The sequence below is a fragment of the Nothobranchius furzeri genome, chromosome 8 (genome assembly GCF_043380555.1).
Source record: "Nothobranchius furzeri strain GRZ-AD chromosome 8, NfurGRZ-RIMD1, whole genome shotgun sequence".
In the NCBI taxonomy this organism is placed as follows: Eukaryota; Metazoa; Chordata; class Actinopteri; order Cyprinodontiformes; family Nothobranchiidae; genus Nothobranchius; species Nothobranchius furzeri.
Genome location: NC_091748.1, coordinates 63,415,035 through 63,431,103, shown reverse-complemented (window position 1 = coordinate 63,431,103; position 16,069 = coordinate 63,415,035). Strand labels below are relative to the sequence as shown.

The following is a 16,069-nucleotide window of genomic DNA, read 5'->3' as shown; positions in this document are numbered from 1 at the left end:
TGGGCAAGGCACTTAACCCACATTGCCTGCTGGAGGTGATTGGAGGGACCGGTGGCCTGTGCTCAGCAGCCTCGCCTCATTCAGTATACCCCAGGGCAGCTGTGGCTACTATGTAGCTCATCACACTCAGCGTGTAAATGTGTGTGCATGTGCGTGTGTGCGTGTGTGTGAGAATAGAGTGTACTTTACACTGTAGTGTAAAGCACTTTGGAGTCCTCCTTCTAAAAGGCACTATACAAGTGTGGGTCATCCATAATTTTGTCCCACAGGCCAAAAGGCCCATAGGACTCTTTCTTCAGCTAGACAGAATCCCTAACTGCAGCCCAGGAGATCGGGCAGCAGAGGGCGACAACGTCCTCTGCTGCCCGCGGATAAACGGAGTAGGAAGTGACGCTACCATCAGCGTCAGCTCTGAGGATGCTTTGCAGTCAGCAAACGAAACGTACGTCAGCAAGGTAAAGAAAAACCTTTCCTGTGTTTTAAAACGAACCAAAAACGGAATTAGAAACTAAACACAGTAAGAACACACCAAAGATCCCTAACTGCAGGTTCGGGGATTGCAGCTACGAGACACACAGACGACCTTGCGGCTGCAGCTCTGGTCAGCCACCAACTGAAAAATGAAACTTGATCAAAAAATCCACCAATAACCTTTTGTTTTATGTTCTGCATCGTCTGAGATTTTATCTCACCAACCAGAGATCAAGAAAGGTGAAATTTAAATGTGTTGGCATCAAGATTTATCGACTGATTATAAAAAAGAAGAAAACTGGGATCATTAAGTCTAACTCCACTGCCATCAAGCTGATGAAAGCCTCCTTACACACATAATGCCTGGTGTGTGAGCTTGTGTGTATAGGAAATGTGATAAGGTAGATTGATTTTTAATACAAACCCATAGAGGTGTCTATTGACATCCATGCAGCACTGCCCTCTGTGTCCCTTGCAACCTTATTCCGCTCGTGTATATGAAAAGCAGCACGTGGGTTTTTTGCATCCTGCATGCAGCCATAAAATATACATAAATCTTCAGGTCTTTGCTGTTTTTACTAGTATTTTTTTATTTAGCAAATATTATATTAAAGCTCGAAAATGTGCATGTGTTTATGAGTCAGAGAAGCTGACTGAGGGAATGCTGAGTGGACCGAGCTCACCTGTGCACGTGAGTTCATCTTTCCCTCACGTGCACGCGCTCATAAAACATACACTCTCACAAGCACATGCTGGGACAGGTTAGCCCTCCTCTACACCAGCACCTGCTCCGCTGAAGGTGAAAGAAGTGCTCACTTGAGCTCATTGAAAAGTAGATGTGACAGTAAATTTTTCAGGCCCTTGTGAGATGGGAGATCTTGTTATAGCAGTCAGGATGGGGGTCAGGGCAGTGGCTGCTTGATGATTGAGGAAAAGAGAAGTAAATTCATTCTGCTTCGGGCACTTTGTCAAGTGCCAGTAGCTTACCGTTGAGAGCCACTCACCCATCACTGTGTTACGGCCCCAGAGGTCACATCCACCACCATAAATCTGCCTCGCCTCCTCGCCTGCTAAACCTATTGCCTCACTCCGACGGAGCACAGGCAGGGAGGGATGCTGCAGCTGCTGCTGCTGCTGCCGCTCATAGTCACTGAGATGAAAAAAGAAGACAGAGGGGAGAATATAGGTTCTCCTTTTTTGATGTTGCTGATGGTGTAAGCAGAACACTGGCTGTGCTGTTACACAAGGGACAAATACATATTCGGATGAATGGTTGTATGTGAAGAGACACTCATCTTAAATAACTACAGCATTTACCAAAAAGAGGGAGGTTTGTTTTGGGAATTGGTCGAAATTTGTGCCTGTAGTGTTTGTTTTCGACTTTCACTTGGTCTATTTTGTTTAGTTCAAAGCTCCACTTTTTAAAATGTGAGTTTTTGTTCAATTCAATTCAAGTTTATTTATAAAGCGCCAAATCACGACAAGCGTCATCTCAAGGCACTTCACATAATAAACATTCCAATACAGGTCAGTTCATTAAGCCAATCAGAAAAAAAGTTTCCTATATAAGGAACCCAGCAAACTGCATCGAGTCACTGACTAGTGTCAGTGACTTTACAGCAATCCTCATCCTAAGCAAGCATGCAGCGACAGTAGAGAGGAAAACTCCCTTTTAACAGGAAGAAACCTCCACAGGATCCTGGCTCTTCATGTTTGAAATCAGTTTTTGCTAGAAGTTGGTACAAGATGACAGGTGACCTTTCACAAATCACTAAAATCTCCCTAAAACACACCCCATCTTAACACACTGCCATTCAATTTCACTCATTAGCCCTCCGAACACATCCCTTGAGAATTTCACCAGTGTTCATTCTGACAAGAACTTTTAATTTAGTTTTAGTCTCAGTCTTTTGACAAAAATTTAAAAGAATGTAGTCACAATTTAGTCATCCAATATCTTTTCATTTTAGTTTACTAAAATACATCTATTTTTCTTTTAGTGAAATAATGTTCAACTTCTATTAAGGAAATGTTTACTACAGCTACTTGAAACTGTTAAGAAATATGAAAAAAAATCACATTTCACACTTTGGATCAGTAAAACTCTATAGTTGTAATTGTTTTAAAGCAATTATTATTGGAAAATGCCATGATGAGAACAGGCACTTTGAAGCTGTGCCTCTCAGTATATATAGTAAACAGATTTGTATGAAATGCAGTATTTGTTACATGACAGCAAATGGCATCATACTATGAAAACAATGAAATGTAGGTAAACTTAAGGTAAGAATAGTTTTCAGTTTTATTAGATTTCCCTGGCAATATTGTACCAAGGTAGGCTTTCTCCTGTTGTGCCATTCAATGCTAATTGTAAAGCTCATTGAATTGCCCCGTGTTTGAAATGTGCTATATAACTAAAGCTGCACTGCCTGGGCTGCCTGAACGTTTTCAAGACCGCCTGCATGTTTTTTCCTGAAAAAAAAACAGCTAGACTACGGAGCGCTGATCATATCGGCCGCAGCAACGCCATGAGGACATTAAACTACCTAAACGCCACTCCGTGCATTCTGCTCAGTTCAGCTTCAGCTTCCCTCCCGCCTCCTCTTCCTCTCCCCCTCCTGCTCACGATACCACAACACTTTTAAAACCAGGGGAAACCCCGGATGTGTACTCGCCAAGCAAATTGTTTTCAGATCATCACATCTAATCCCTAGCCATGGACATTTTCTCCTTTTAGACATACGCTGTTCCCGGCATAGACGTCCGGTTAGCGGTAGCTTGTTCAAACAGCCGCCAGATCCAGACTCTGATTGGTTCTTTTCTCATCTAGTTTCGCCTGTCCCGTTTGCTGGTTGGTTCATTTCTCCGATGACCTAGCTTTTCTGTTTTCTGTTTTCATTTCTGTCAATTTTTGTTGTCGTCTCTTATTCGTCAACGAAAATGTCAATCAATTATCTTCATAATTTAGTCTTTAATCGTGTAATCTTTTTGTTTTTGTTTTGTTTTGTTTTAGTTCACAAAAATTCATTCGTCACGAAAAAAGAAATGAAAATATTTCAACGAAGTTGACGCAGAATTTCACCTTCCTGTAAAAAATATTCTCCAGAATTCCATTTATTTACCAAGACGAGCTCTGATCTGTCATTATCATGGGACATCTGTGTGTCAAAATACATAAAAAAGGATTTCAGAACAACTTTATTAATAATAATAAATTGTTATTTTGGCTACATTTCTCATGTTCTGTGAAACTCTTCCCAGTTCAAGTATTCTTTTCTATCATGAGGTCAAACTAAGCAGACATCCAGAAAACCCGTAGGGATCCTGTTTTTGACTACAAATTGATAACCTTTGAACATGGCCATGGAATTATTGATGTTTTCGCCATATGCTAACATTTTTCTCAGATGGTGGTAGAATCAGAATTAGGAAAGAGGATCTGGGTCTGGTATGGATGTGTGTATTTGAATGCATGTGTGTTGATTTTAATACATGTGCTTCTCCACATTCTTACAGATTTTGAGAACTCCTTTCTTTATGGAGTTTGTCATCATGCACCATGTCATTATACACAACTCTATTTGATCATATTCTCTCTGTGTGTGTGTGTGTGTGTGTGTGTGTGTGTGTGTGTGTGTGTGTGTGTATGTGTGTGTGTGTGTGTGTGTGTGTGTGTGTGTGTGTGTGTATACACAAGCGTCTGAACACGCCTTTCAAGCTTGTAGTTTCTGACCATCAGACTGCTTTCAATAAAGTATCTTATTAGGTTGTGATTATCTTCTCTGCATCTGGCTTTTATCAGCAATTGACTGGAAGTCAGAGAGGCCAGGGGCACACTAAGAAGAAAGGAGTGAAAACTTCCTGAACCCAATGTTCACCCTGCACCCTCACCTCCAACGTTACCCTATTTTTTCAGAAAAGCACTTGTATTCAGTCTGGTATTGTTCTGCAAACACCAGTATGTTGTAAATTGGGCCCAGAACAGTGTGGTTGAATCCCAGGATGTAGAATGTTGGCCACTGAAGTATTGGATCTCTCTTTAGGTTTTTACAGTTGCGACAACAATAGTACATTTTAGTTCAGCTATATGTTAAGATAGAGATTTAAACAAACTGGTGACATTTAGCTGTTTTAATTTGTAATTTATAGACTTGATTTAGTTTTTACGAAGACTTTCAACCTAAGCCAGGATGTTCCATCTGAATGAAGGCTGTAAAATCTGCTGCCACCTAGCAGTTGGAGTTTGAATTGCAACACAAAAAAGAAGTACAGTACATTTCTGTGTTTAAATTCTCAGTAAAAGAAGGAAACACTGCTTTTAAATGTTGATTCAGTAAATAATATGTTCATGTGGGGCATTTGATGCCAGCAACAGCAATATTCATTTGTCTAGTTTTTTTTACCCTTATTTCATTTTTCGATTTAGTAGAAAATCTTTCATTAAGGGAGTGGTGCTGGCAGTTCTGCACACAAACCTACAATATAATGACCAGGACGGGGTAGGCGCTGGTGGTTCATTACACCAGGCTACTTGACACAATGCATGCACACCAGCGCCTTTCCTACCCCTCCCGGTTGGACTGGGGAGTGCACGCAATTCGGGGGCCACAAAGAGGGCACTATAGGGCTTGTGATCACATGTGATGACACATAGCATTCTGGGATGTGCGCGGATATGTTGGCAGCTTGACGAATGTAAACAAACCGTGAAAACAAACTGCACTGTCGCATAGAAGAAGCGGATTTGGGTGAAACAAAGTGTTAACAACATAAAATCCCAAAAAGGATGCGGAATATACAGGGATACGTTATATAAAGATGTTGGGGACTGGTATGTGGACAAAATTAGTGTTATAAATGGTTTTGATCCATATGAAAGACCCAAGACCGGAGCACCAATGGCCTGTTGTTACTGCTGCAGTTCTGCACAACGGACATTTTCGGCTTTCTTGTTTGTAGTGTGAGCGGCCTTAACGGTCTGGATGAGAGGTAAGTGTTTTATTTGTTGGTTTTTCTAGTAAAGCAATAAAAATTTTCATCCCACAGAAGAAGTGTAGCAGGAGAAGTTGTGTTGTGTGTAAGTGCGCTGCATTCGCTTACTGGGACGTGAGTAGCCTGTGTATGTGTGTGTGTGTGTGTATGTGTGTTGCTTGTGCATGTCGCCGTTGAATGAAAGAAATTATGTACATAAAACGTACACCATCTGTAACTTACCAGAATGGTAATACTCTGGAAGGTGATGTTTGGTCACCTTATAGCTGTGATCCAAGCGAGCCACCGACACTTTGTCATGCTAGATACTTGGTCTCCTTATGCTTCCAAGCAGGAAAACTGTGAAAAGTTAGCTTTTTTCCACTTCTATTCCCCTGGCGATCACATGTGTCACCCCACAACGCAGCAACGATTTACTAGAGTTGTGTAATATACAATGAATAATACAATAATAGATTAATTTAAGATGCAAGAAGGAGACTGAGCACGATGTTTACAGTAGTAACAAGCAAAAAAGTAAGGATTCACATGCCTCCAGTGGGGCGGCTGCATGGGTGATAACATCACAATCACAAGCCCTATTGAGTGCTGCTGCTCTAGGCCAATGTAGCTACAAGCTAACTGAAGCTAATGGAGGTTGGCGGGAGCTTTTAGCGAGAAAACTAGTTAAACCACTTTGAAGAAGAAGAAGAAAATATAATTTCTATAGTGCCTCTTAAGATAAAAATCACGAGGTGCTTCTCAAAAAAAAAACAAAAAATGTAAAAGTATAAAAAAGCATTTAGAAAATGTTTAAAAAAATATTTAAAATGAGCAAAAATAGGCAATTGGGATTTAAAAGAAAAAATGTTAAAGAGAGAGAGTGAATAGGAAAGAGGGAAATCAGTGGATCCTGGGGAAGGTGGAATAGGTGGGGAGAGCAGAATAAAGAGAGAGGGGTGAAGAAGGTCATACAAAAGCCAGCTTGAACAAGTGAGTCTTCAGCTGCTTTTTGAAGGAGTTCACCGAGTCCACTGATCTCAGGCTCAGGGGGAGAGAGTTCCAGAGTCTGGGGGCCACAGCAGCAAATGTTCTGTCACCTTTGGTCTTTAGCCTGGTGCGCTGCACAACCAGTAGGCTTTGATCACTGGACCTCAGGGAGCTGCTGGGGGTGTAGGGACTAAGAAGATCACCAATGTAAGATGGTGCTTGTCCATGTAAGGTCCTATAGACCAGAACCAGGATCTTGAAATGAACCCTGAAGTTGACTGGCAGCCAGTGAAGCTGGAGGAGAAGCGGGTTGATGTGGGTGTGTTTGGAGGACTTGGTCAGAAGCCAAGCACAGGCATTCTGAACCACCTGTAGATGGTTCAGGGAGGTTCTGCTCAGACACGTGAAAAGAGAGTTACAATAGTCTAAGCGTGAGGAGATGAAGGTGTGGATAACTGTCTCAAGTTCAGAGCAGGACAGAATGGGACTCAGCTTAGCAATGTTCCTGAGATGGAAGAAGGAAGAGCAAACAAGAGAACTGACATGAGAATCCAGGGTGAGAGCTGGGTCAAAGGACACGCCAAGATTCCTGACAGAAGGTTTGATGTGGAAAGCAAGCTGACCAAGAGAGTCTCTGACTTTGGGAACCAGCTTGTCTGGGGCACAGATGAGGATCTCAGTCTTATCTTCATTCAGCTGAAGAAAGCTCCCCGCCATCCAGGTTTTGATAGAGTCTAAGCAGGTGTGTAACAGCTGCATCTTAGACATCTCATGGGGCTTAAAGGAGATGTACAGTTGGGTGTCATCTGCATAAAGATGGTAGGAGATTCCTTTGAAGGAGCTCAGGATGTGCTGAAGAGGAAGCAGATAGAGGAGGAAGGGCAGAGGCCCCAGCACAGAACCCTGTGGGACACCATGGGTAAGAGAGGTGGTGGAGGACCTAAACTTGGAGACGGTCACAGAAAAGGAGCGCTCAGAGATAAGAGGAGAACCACTCCAGAGCAGATCCTGATAGGCCTACCCAGTCTCTCAGCCTCTCCAGTAGCAGGGGATGGTGAACAGTGTCCAAGGCTGCAGTCAGGTCCAGCAGGACCAGAACAGAACAGTCCCCTGCATCACTGTGAGTCAGAAGGTCATTAGAGACCCTAAGAAGAGCTGTTTCAGTAGAATGAGCTCTACAAAAACCTGACTGGAAGCTATCATAGATTTTATGTTCATCAAGAGCAGCTGTGAGTTGTTTAGCCACAAACTTTTCCAAGATCTTGGAGATGAACAGAAGTTTAGAGAAGGGTCTGAAGCTGCTATGGAGAGAGGGGTCGAGACTCAGTTTTTTAAGAAGTGGGTGGATTACAGAGTTCTTATAGTAAGCAGGGACCTGACCAGAAACCAGAGAAGCATTAATTATAGAGAGCACGCTGGGACAGATGGACTGAAAAGCACTTTTAAACAAAGATGAGGGTAAGATGTCGAGGGGGCATGCAGAGGTCTTCATAGAGTTAACTAGTTTGGTTAGCTCAGGCAAAGAAACAGGAGCAAAGCTGTCTAGGTTGATGGGCCTGGTTGGAGTTGGGAGAGGCATCAATAAGGCTGAAGGAGAGATGCTAGATCTAACCTTATTGACTTTGTCCACAAAGAAAGACAGAAAGTTCTCACAGTCTGTAACAGAGTGGATGGAGGCTGTAGGAAAGGCAGGAGAGACGATGCTGCTGATGGTGTTAAACAGCACCTCCGGGTTCCCTTTGCCCTGGGACACCAGGTTGGAAAAATATGAAACCCTAGCATCTTTGACTGCAGAGTGAAAGGATGACAGAAGATCCTTTAGGTGCAGCAGATGGACGTGGAGATGGGTTTTCTTCCACAAGCGCTCATTTTTTCTGCATTGGTGCTTCAGGCTGCGAAGGCTGTCATGAAACCAGGGAGTAGGGTTCACTGCAGGAACTGATCTGGTTCTGACAGGACAGATGTTGTCCAGAATGGAGAGGCAGTGCTCGTTGAACTGAGAAGTTAAGGAATCTGGGTCGTTATCAGAACAACAGGGTGGATCAAAAGCAGCAGAAAAATTGCTAGCTGTGCTCTCATTAAGAAAACAAGAACTAACATATGGCGAGCAGGAGGTGGGGACGCAGAAACTGACAAGTTAAAGAAAATGCAATGGTGATCAGAAATATAAATGTCCTCAGGACAAACACTGTCAGCATTTAGACTCAGAGTAAAAACAAGGTCTAGAGTGTGCCCCCTGGTGTGTGTGGCCAGAAACATGCTGGGTAAAGCCGAAGGAGACCATAAGGCTGGAGAAATTCATGGCAAAGAGATCGGAGGGATCATCAACGTGGATGTTAAAGTCACCAACAATCACCAGTCTGGACAGCTTCACAGTGGAGGATAGAAAGTCACTAAACTCCTGAAGGAAAGAACTGTTTGGACCAGGTGGACGATAGACCACAGCACAGTAGAACAGGTTCTTACGCCCGACTTTAATCAGCTGCAGTTCAAAGGAAGCAAAGTGACTAGAGGTTGTGGAGCTACATGGATGATGGTCTCTGAAAACAACAGCTACGCCTCCACCACGACCAGAACCCCGGGGCTGGCTAAGGAAAGAATAACCACTCGGGCAGAGTTCAATCAGACCAGAATAATCAGCTGTTTGCTGCCAAACTTCAGTCAGAAACATAAAATCCAGGTTTTTAGAGAGAATTAGATCATTGAGCAGGAAAGACTTATTGGTAGCAGAGCGGGTATTTAATAGAGCCATGCTGAGTGAGGTGGAGGAATCAGAAACTACAGAAACAGCTGAGTTATTCGACGTAAATTAGCAGGGTTTGGTCCACGGTGTTTATAAAAACCACTTATGGAGGGAACAGGAGGAGAAACCACTGAGGAATGAGGATAAACCGACCTTAAAAAACTTGGACGGATGAACCGCGTCCCAACGCGGCCTGGCGGGAATGCGGAAGTGGCGCTCAGGTCACCAAACAAAGGGCAAGAAGCTAGAAGATTGCGCCGATGTTTACTAGATAAACCATGCTTTAAGAGAAGTCTTATTCACACCTGGATTCCTGCTCGTTTACCTGTTTTCCTCCGACGTTTTCCCGGGACCGGACAAACATAGCCACAGGCGGGCAGCTCGGGACCGTCGATTGGTTCCGGGCCAGTGTGCCACTCAGGTAAACAAATAGGATGGTAAATCCTCGGTGCATCTTGGGCGATCATGAACAAACAGAAGGACAAAAGAGTCTGGCGATCATAGGAGAGGGTAGCAGGGACACTACTGAAGAGGATCGCAGACAGGAGCAAGGTGCAAAAGAGGAGGTTAATGGAGAAAAGTTTGAAAAAGTGGCCGGTGACTGCGGCTAAGCCAAGCACAGGCGCCATCTTGTTGCCGACCGGAAGCGGAAGATGCTACCCTTTGGCTTCTCATTGTGAGGCTGAGGCCTTCTCTAAAGCAAGCAGGGGGATTAGCACTAGACCTGATTCTGACATGTTTCAATTAAAATGACACTATCCAAATTATTCGTCATTTTAAGCTTTAATTACACCTAAATGGATGAGTTACCCCTCAGAGTTGTCATGACGGTAAACTTGACATGTAAAACCTATAATGTTTTTTTGAACCAGGCTGTAAACATGCTTATTTCTGCCGCTCCCATGTTAACAGTTAGCGTTTTTAACATGGGAGTCAATGGGAACTTGCTCCTTTCTGGATTGAGGGGAGAACAGCAATTTTTGTCACTTCCGTGTTGGCTTCACCTCTGACAGCCAGATTGCCCCTTGATTTTCATTTCATTTCAAAAATGTATTAATCAGGAAAAGATTAAAAACAACTGGGCCTGACTCAGTTTAAAACTTCTTTTCAGCAGGTTCCTGTTCTGCAGGACATCAAACTGCAACCTGGCAAGCAAATACTAAAACAACACAAAGCAATCATACAAACACCCATGATCCAAAAAAGGCAGCAAGAAGTTGTTATTTTGATAGAAACTTGATTTTTTAGCAATTTACTGACATGAAATCAAGGTCCTGCAACTCTCATAAAAATTAACTACCATTGAAAATGTTTTCAGACATTTTAGAAACTTCCTTGCGAATGCTTTTTCAAATTTTGGCCTAATGCAGTCACAGCTCAGTGAAATACTAATGACGTTCATTTTTGTTCTTGCACACAATAACCTTTGTCTTTAACCCCCAGAGACCCACGGTTGTAATATTACAACATCAGATTTAAGTCTACAAAAATAAACCTTCCCCATTTTTTTTCTTTTTAAAACCACATTTACATTGCTAATAGGTCCTATTGTTCAGTTCTGCAACACTATTGGCTGTTAAAATGTGTAAATAGGCCCGTTGATCTGGCCTCCTAGAACAACATGTGAAAGGTTATAAAAAAGATTTTGCAGTTGTTTTCTAAATTTGGGTTTCTGGGGGTTAAAAGGAACCCAGTTTACAAAACCTTGTGGTTCTTAAAAGATAAATGTTAGTAACATTTATATTGAAGTGGCACAAAAACCTTCTTAATGTCATAATTTTTATAAAATTTGTAAAAATAGTTGAACTTGTAGATTGCCATTGTTGTTTGCGCCGCACTGCACTCTGGGTAGTGACGCCATATGGTTGCACCGGCCGCCTTAGGGACCCTGTAGTGACTGTTCAGCGACATCAACATGTCATCTGTTCAGCCTTTTCAATTTGAACCAGAGTGAAACATTAATGAGGACATCACTGACAATGTTTCACAAAACGAGCATCAACATAAAGAGCAAGAAGGGCGGGAGGAAGCGAGTGCAGGACAAAACCGGTGGTGTGTGTGCGGCAAATGCGTCTCCGTGGTAACCGAGAGGAAGAGTGTTTGTTGTCAAGAGCTCTTATTTTTGTCAGCAGAAGTTAACGGTAAACTATCGTGTGATCAGACTTATTCAATTATGAATGACTTAGGAGAATATTAGCATCCAGAGCTGTCGTGTGCTTCATTGATGATTAGGATACTCAGTGAAACGACTTTAATCGTTTTTGCAGGTATTATATATTTGGAGAACACTGGATTGCTACACTTTCTGCTTGTTTTACTGACGGGAGAGGTAAATGTTCAGCTTCATCTGTGACGAGTGGCGTGTCCGATGGATCGCTGAACGTAACAGAAGCGGCAGCTGCAGGAGCGGGTTGTCGGCTCAGGAGAGCGTCCAGCATCTCTTGTCACTCCGAGGGCGTTTAGGCTCCTTGTGTGGGAAAATGGTTGGTAAATCATTTAGTTTCCGCCTTCTCTTATACTCAGCTGCTCTGGTGAGCTCTTTAAGTAGTTGTGGTTGACTATAAGACTCAAATGCATCAGGAGAAAAATGTCGGGAATACAGCCGCGAATCTTTGGGAAGTTGTGTCATCCACAGGCATCTTCCCACTGCTTTCTCCTCTTCTTGCCAGTAGGAAAGCTGTGTAAACTCACATCACTCCCCTTGTTGCCCTCTGACTGTAAATTACATCCAAAGCAGCACAATGCGGCATTTTACTTAATTATTAATACGGTGAGCGCGTAAACAAGTACTGGCGTCAATAGCTATTCTTCCAAGAGCAACCAATATACATCATCACCCCCAGAGTGCATTGCGTGCGGAAAACATGGCATCCTACGTAGGTCAAAACATGTACTAAATATTATACATTTATAAATAAACAGCAATATTTTGTGTGTTTCTAACAACATATTTTGGTACATCAGAAAACTTGTGGCTTATTAGTGCATACACGTCCTCATAGCTGGAGTTCCTTTTAATACACATTAATGCGTTCAACATTATTGGTGCGGTTGAGGTGGACCAGAAAAAATTGCTTTGTGAGATTATCCAAGAATCAAATCACAAAGCAAAAGAAGCTTAAAACTGGTTTTCCAGGCAGAAGATTTCTGTGGGTCCCCTAGCTTTAAACAGGTGACTATACAGATGATCAAAAGCATATTTATGAATGCTTAATGTGATTTAAAGCTGCTGACATTCTGTTGGATGCAGTAAATAGTGGGGGAATTGTGTGGCTTATCATTTTTCAAGTGGGTTAGTATAAGGAAGTTGGTGTTTAATTAAATCCTAAATGACTGAAGCTGAATGAAGTGAGTTTCTTTGATTAGGATCAACAATGGCCAAGCGTTTGGCTGGCGATCATTTTGAAGATTAACAAGAAATACACCCTTCAGTGTTAATTTCTTCCTGTCGTCCTTGTCTTCTTTAAACTGTTCTCCAAATTGCAGTGCTGACATCTCAAAAGGATGAACTCCTGTGGCTCTCTGACCTCTCTCCTTCAAAAATAGCCACCCACCCTCCTGCTATGTCCCATGCAGATGAGACAAAGGCCGATGAAGATATTGTTGGCAGGGATGTGGTGGGTGAGTCACACAGGGACACAAGGAAATTAGTCACCCTGGCAGAGGATGGTAGTCATCCCACGATCAGATCAGGAGCAGTCATTCTGGGAGAGCATTCTAGACACAGGTGGTGCGTAGAGGAGCAGCCACGACAGATCCTGAACAACAGAGGAAACAGTCAGCTGGGGCAGTGGGGTTCTTTACAACGATTTGTCTCATTGTATGATTTTTTTAAAAGAATGTATTTATGTAATGGTGCAAATAAGTATTTGGTCAATAAGAAAAGTTCACCTCAATACTTGTCATACATTCTTGGTTGGCAATGACAGAGATCAAACGTTTCCTGTAGGCCTTCACCAGGTTTATACATGCTGTATTTTGCCTCATTCTTCCATGCAGGTCTTTTCTACTGCTGTGATGTTAAGAGCTGTCACTGAGCAACATGAATTTTCAACTCCATCCACAGATTTAGATTGAGGTCTGGCGACTGGCTAGGCCATTCTAGAGCCTTGAAATGCCATCTTTTCAATGACCTGCAATGTGTTTGCCATCATTTTCATGCTGGCCTCATCTTCTGTGCTCTCTTTGATGGAAAAAATGTTTGTGCCCATAATATAATAGCTTACTGCCTTTGTGTTTTTACCTGTAATCTTGTTATTTTTCTTCTTCCTTTTCTCTAACTGTATGTGCTGCTGTAGCAAGAGAATTTCCCCACTGTGGGGTTAATAACGTCTGTTCCATTCAATTCTATTCTAAAATCTCATGACTCATGACCTAATTTATCCTCTCCTTAATACAGCACAGTCATCCTTTCCCCTATGCAGACAATCAGCTCCAAACCATGGTGCTTCCACCCCCATGCTTCACAGTAATAATGGCAAATGGCAAACTTTAGAACATGACCTGTCTCAAGCAGGGGGACCTTTCAGGCGCTGCAAACTTTTATGTTTTTAGTAACCTTTGTTACTGTGGTCCCAGTTCTCTTCAGGTCACTGGTCGTTCCCCCCCCCCCCCCCCCCCCCCCCACACACACACACCCTCATGTAGTTCTGGGCTGTTTCCTCACCATTCTCAAGATTATTTGTGCCCCACAAGATGAGATCTTGCATGAAGCCCCTGGTGGAGGGAGATTGTCATTGATCGTGTATTTATTCCATTTTCCAATTACTGCTCAAACTGTTGATCTCTTCTCACTAAGCTGCTTGCCTATTGTAGATTGGATCATCCTAGTCCTGTGCAGGTGTGCAATCTCGTCCTTGGTGGCCTTTGGCAACTCTCTGGTCTTAGCCATGTTGGAGGTTGGCGTGTAACTGTTTGAAGGTGTAGACAGGTGTCTTTGATACTGATAACTAGTTTGTTTCCCCATTGAGGTGAGATCTAGTTGTGTTAATTACAGAGTTAATCACATTGATTTTATGTATTTATTCTTTCTTTAGCCAGGAAGGTCTCATTGAGATTAAAAACCAAATTTTCAAGAGAGTCCTGCCCAAGAGGAAGCAAAAGTTAGTCACAACATCTCTCAGTTACACAGTTGGTTATATACAGAATAACAGAAGGCAGAAGGGAATCCGTCTCAAGTGCTCTCAGTCTAGTTTTAAACATATTCATATCAAATATCAAAATACACCATATTCAGGGAGATAAGCTCAGTTAATTTCCAGTTTTCCTGCAACCTGCTCCATGAAGAAGGAGCGGAGTGAACGAAAGCCTTTTTGCCCAGTTCTTTGTGAGCAAACGGAACACAAATTAATTAATGAGTTAAATTTAGTTTAAGTTGCTAGTTGAATATAATGCTCTGAGGGAAAATAACTTCATTTGCATATAAAACATTTCCAAATAATTGTAGATAAATCTGTGCACCACAAAAAGAAATGTCTTCTAACCCAGACAGCACAGTGTTGTCGAACATGTGCAAAGTACACTCAATTTATAAAAATGTTAAATTATGAGTAATGTAATAGAATATTACATCTTCGTGGTCAAAACATATTAAAATCATCAATTTGTAAATGCTACAACTATCCGTTTAAATAGTATTTCTGTAGAGTGTGTTTTTCTTTGTTAGTGCTGTTTTTAACCATAAGATGAGAAGAAACATCTCAAGTACCTATCGTTTGAACAAATTTATCCAAAGTGTATTCTTTCATATTTAGATTTGTAGTTATGTTTTTTTCTCCCACCATGAGACACAAAAATCTGACAGTTTCTTTTTTGTTTGTTTATATTTTTTTTCTGCAGGTTCGGTGTCCACTGCTGGTGATCCACAGATGCTAATTCAGTCTGCCGAAGTTGCTCCTCTGGACAAAAAGGTAAAGGACTTTTTACACACAAGTCCAAAGAATAGCGCCTCAGTCTCCATGTTATTGCACCATTATGGAGTATCATGTTTAAGCAGCGGTTCATTCCTGTCCTGTTTTTGTGTACAGAAACACTCAAACATTATCAGCTGCACTTTTCTGTCTCTCCAAGGAAATAAATCACAAATCCAACTTTCTACACATCCACATCCCCCTGGTGGTCATTATTAAAACTACACCACTCTCTTCTAAAATAAAATCCCCCCTCTGAGAGCCGTTTGTTCTAGATATAAAATGTTTTACCATAAACAAAGAAAACTTGAGTTCTAGTGTTGAATTATATTTTTGAAGTGAATAAAACAACCATGTGTGATGTTTCTCATGTGCAGGCACAGCTTTGTAAAAAGGAGAATGCCTAAGGTGATGGATGTTAGCTTTATTGATAAAAAAGCACTCTTTCATTGCTATTTTAGGATCAACATTATTATGTCAGGTGCCTTGCTCTTGGGCAGAAAACTTGTACATGTTGATTTAAAAGAGGAGTTGAGCTTGCTTTTCATCTGATATTTATCAGTTTGTGTAATGATTCAGAGCAGCTCGTGAGCTCATCAGCTTTGATCCTGATCATTTTATTCTGCTTTATAAAATGACTAAATTAGTAATTATATTGTCGGGGGAAATGCTCATCAATGTTTGTTTAATTTTTATTTTCAAACATTTATTTCATTTCATAAAGTTAAAAACATCAGAGGGTCTTTTTTAGGAAACACATTTTCTGTGTATAAAACACGACTTTTATTTCCAAAGTTAAAGTCAGAGAAAGTTATTTAATTAGAACCGGCATTATTTTATGTCTTATTAATGAAGAACAAAAACAACATCAAAGAATTATTTTAAAGCTCAAATTTGAATAAAGTACCGATTGGGCTACTTTTACAACAGGTTCTAAGATCAGCTGACTTCACTCTCTCCTTGCTTTTTTCATTTCTTGGCAAAC

The 16,069-nt window shown here is 41.7% G+C and overlaps 1 protein-coding gene across 1 annotated transcript in view; it reads left to right on the top strand.

Moving 5' to 3' along the window:
- Positions 1–16,069, top strand: part of LOC107392622 (adhesion G protein-coupled receptor D2) — a 144,945-nt gene that overhangs the window by 112,469 nt on the left and 16,407 nt on the right. Inside the window, exon 23 of the mRNA XM_054752261.2 lies at positions 15,014–15,084. Within this exon, the coding sequence (XP_054608236.2) occupies positions 15,014–15,084 (71 nt within the window). The remainder of the gene's footprint in view (positions 1–15,013; positions 15,085–16,069) is intronic.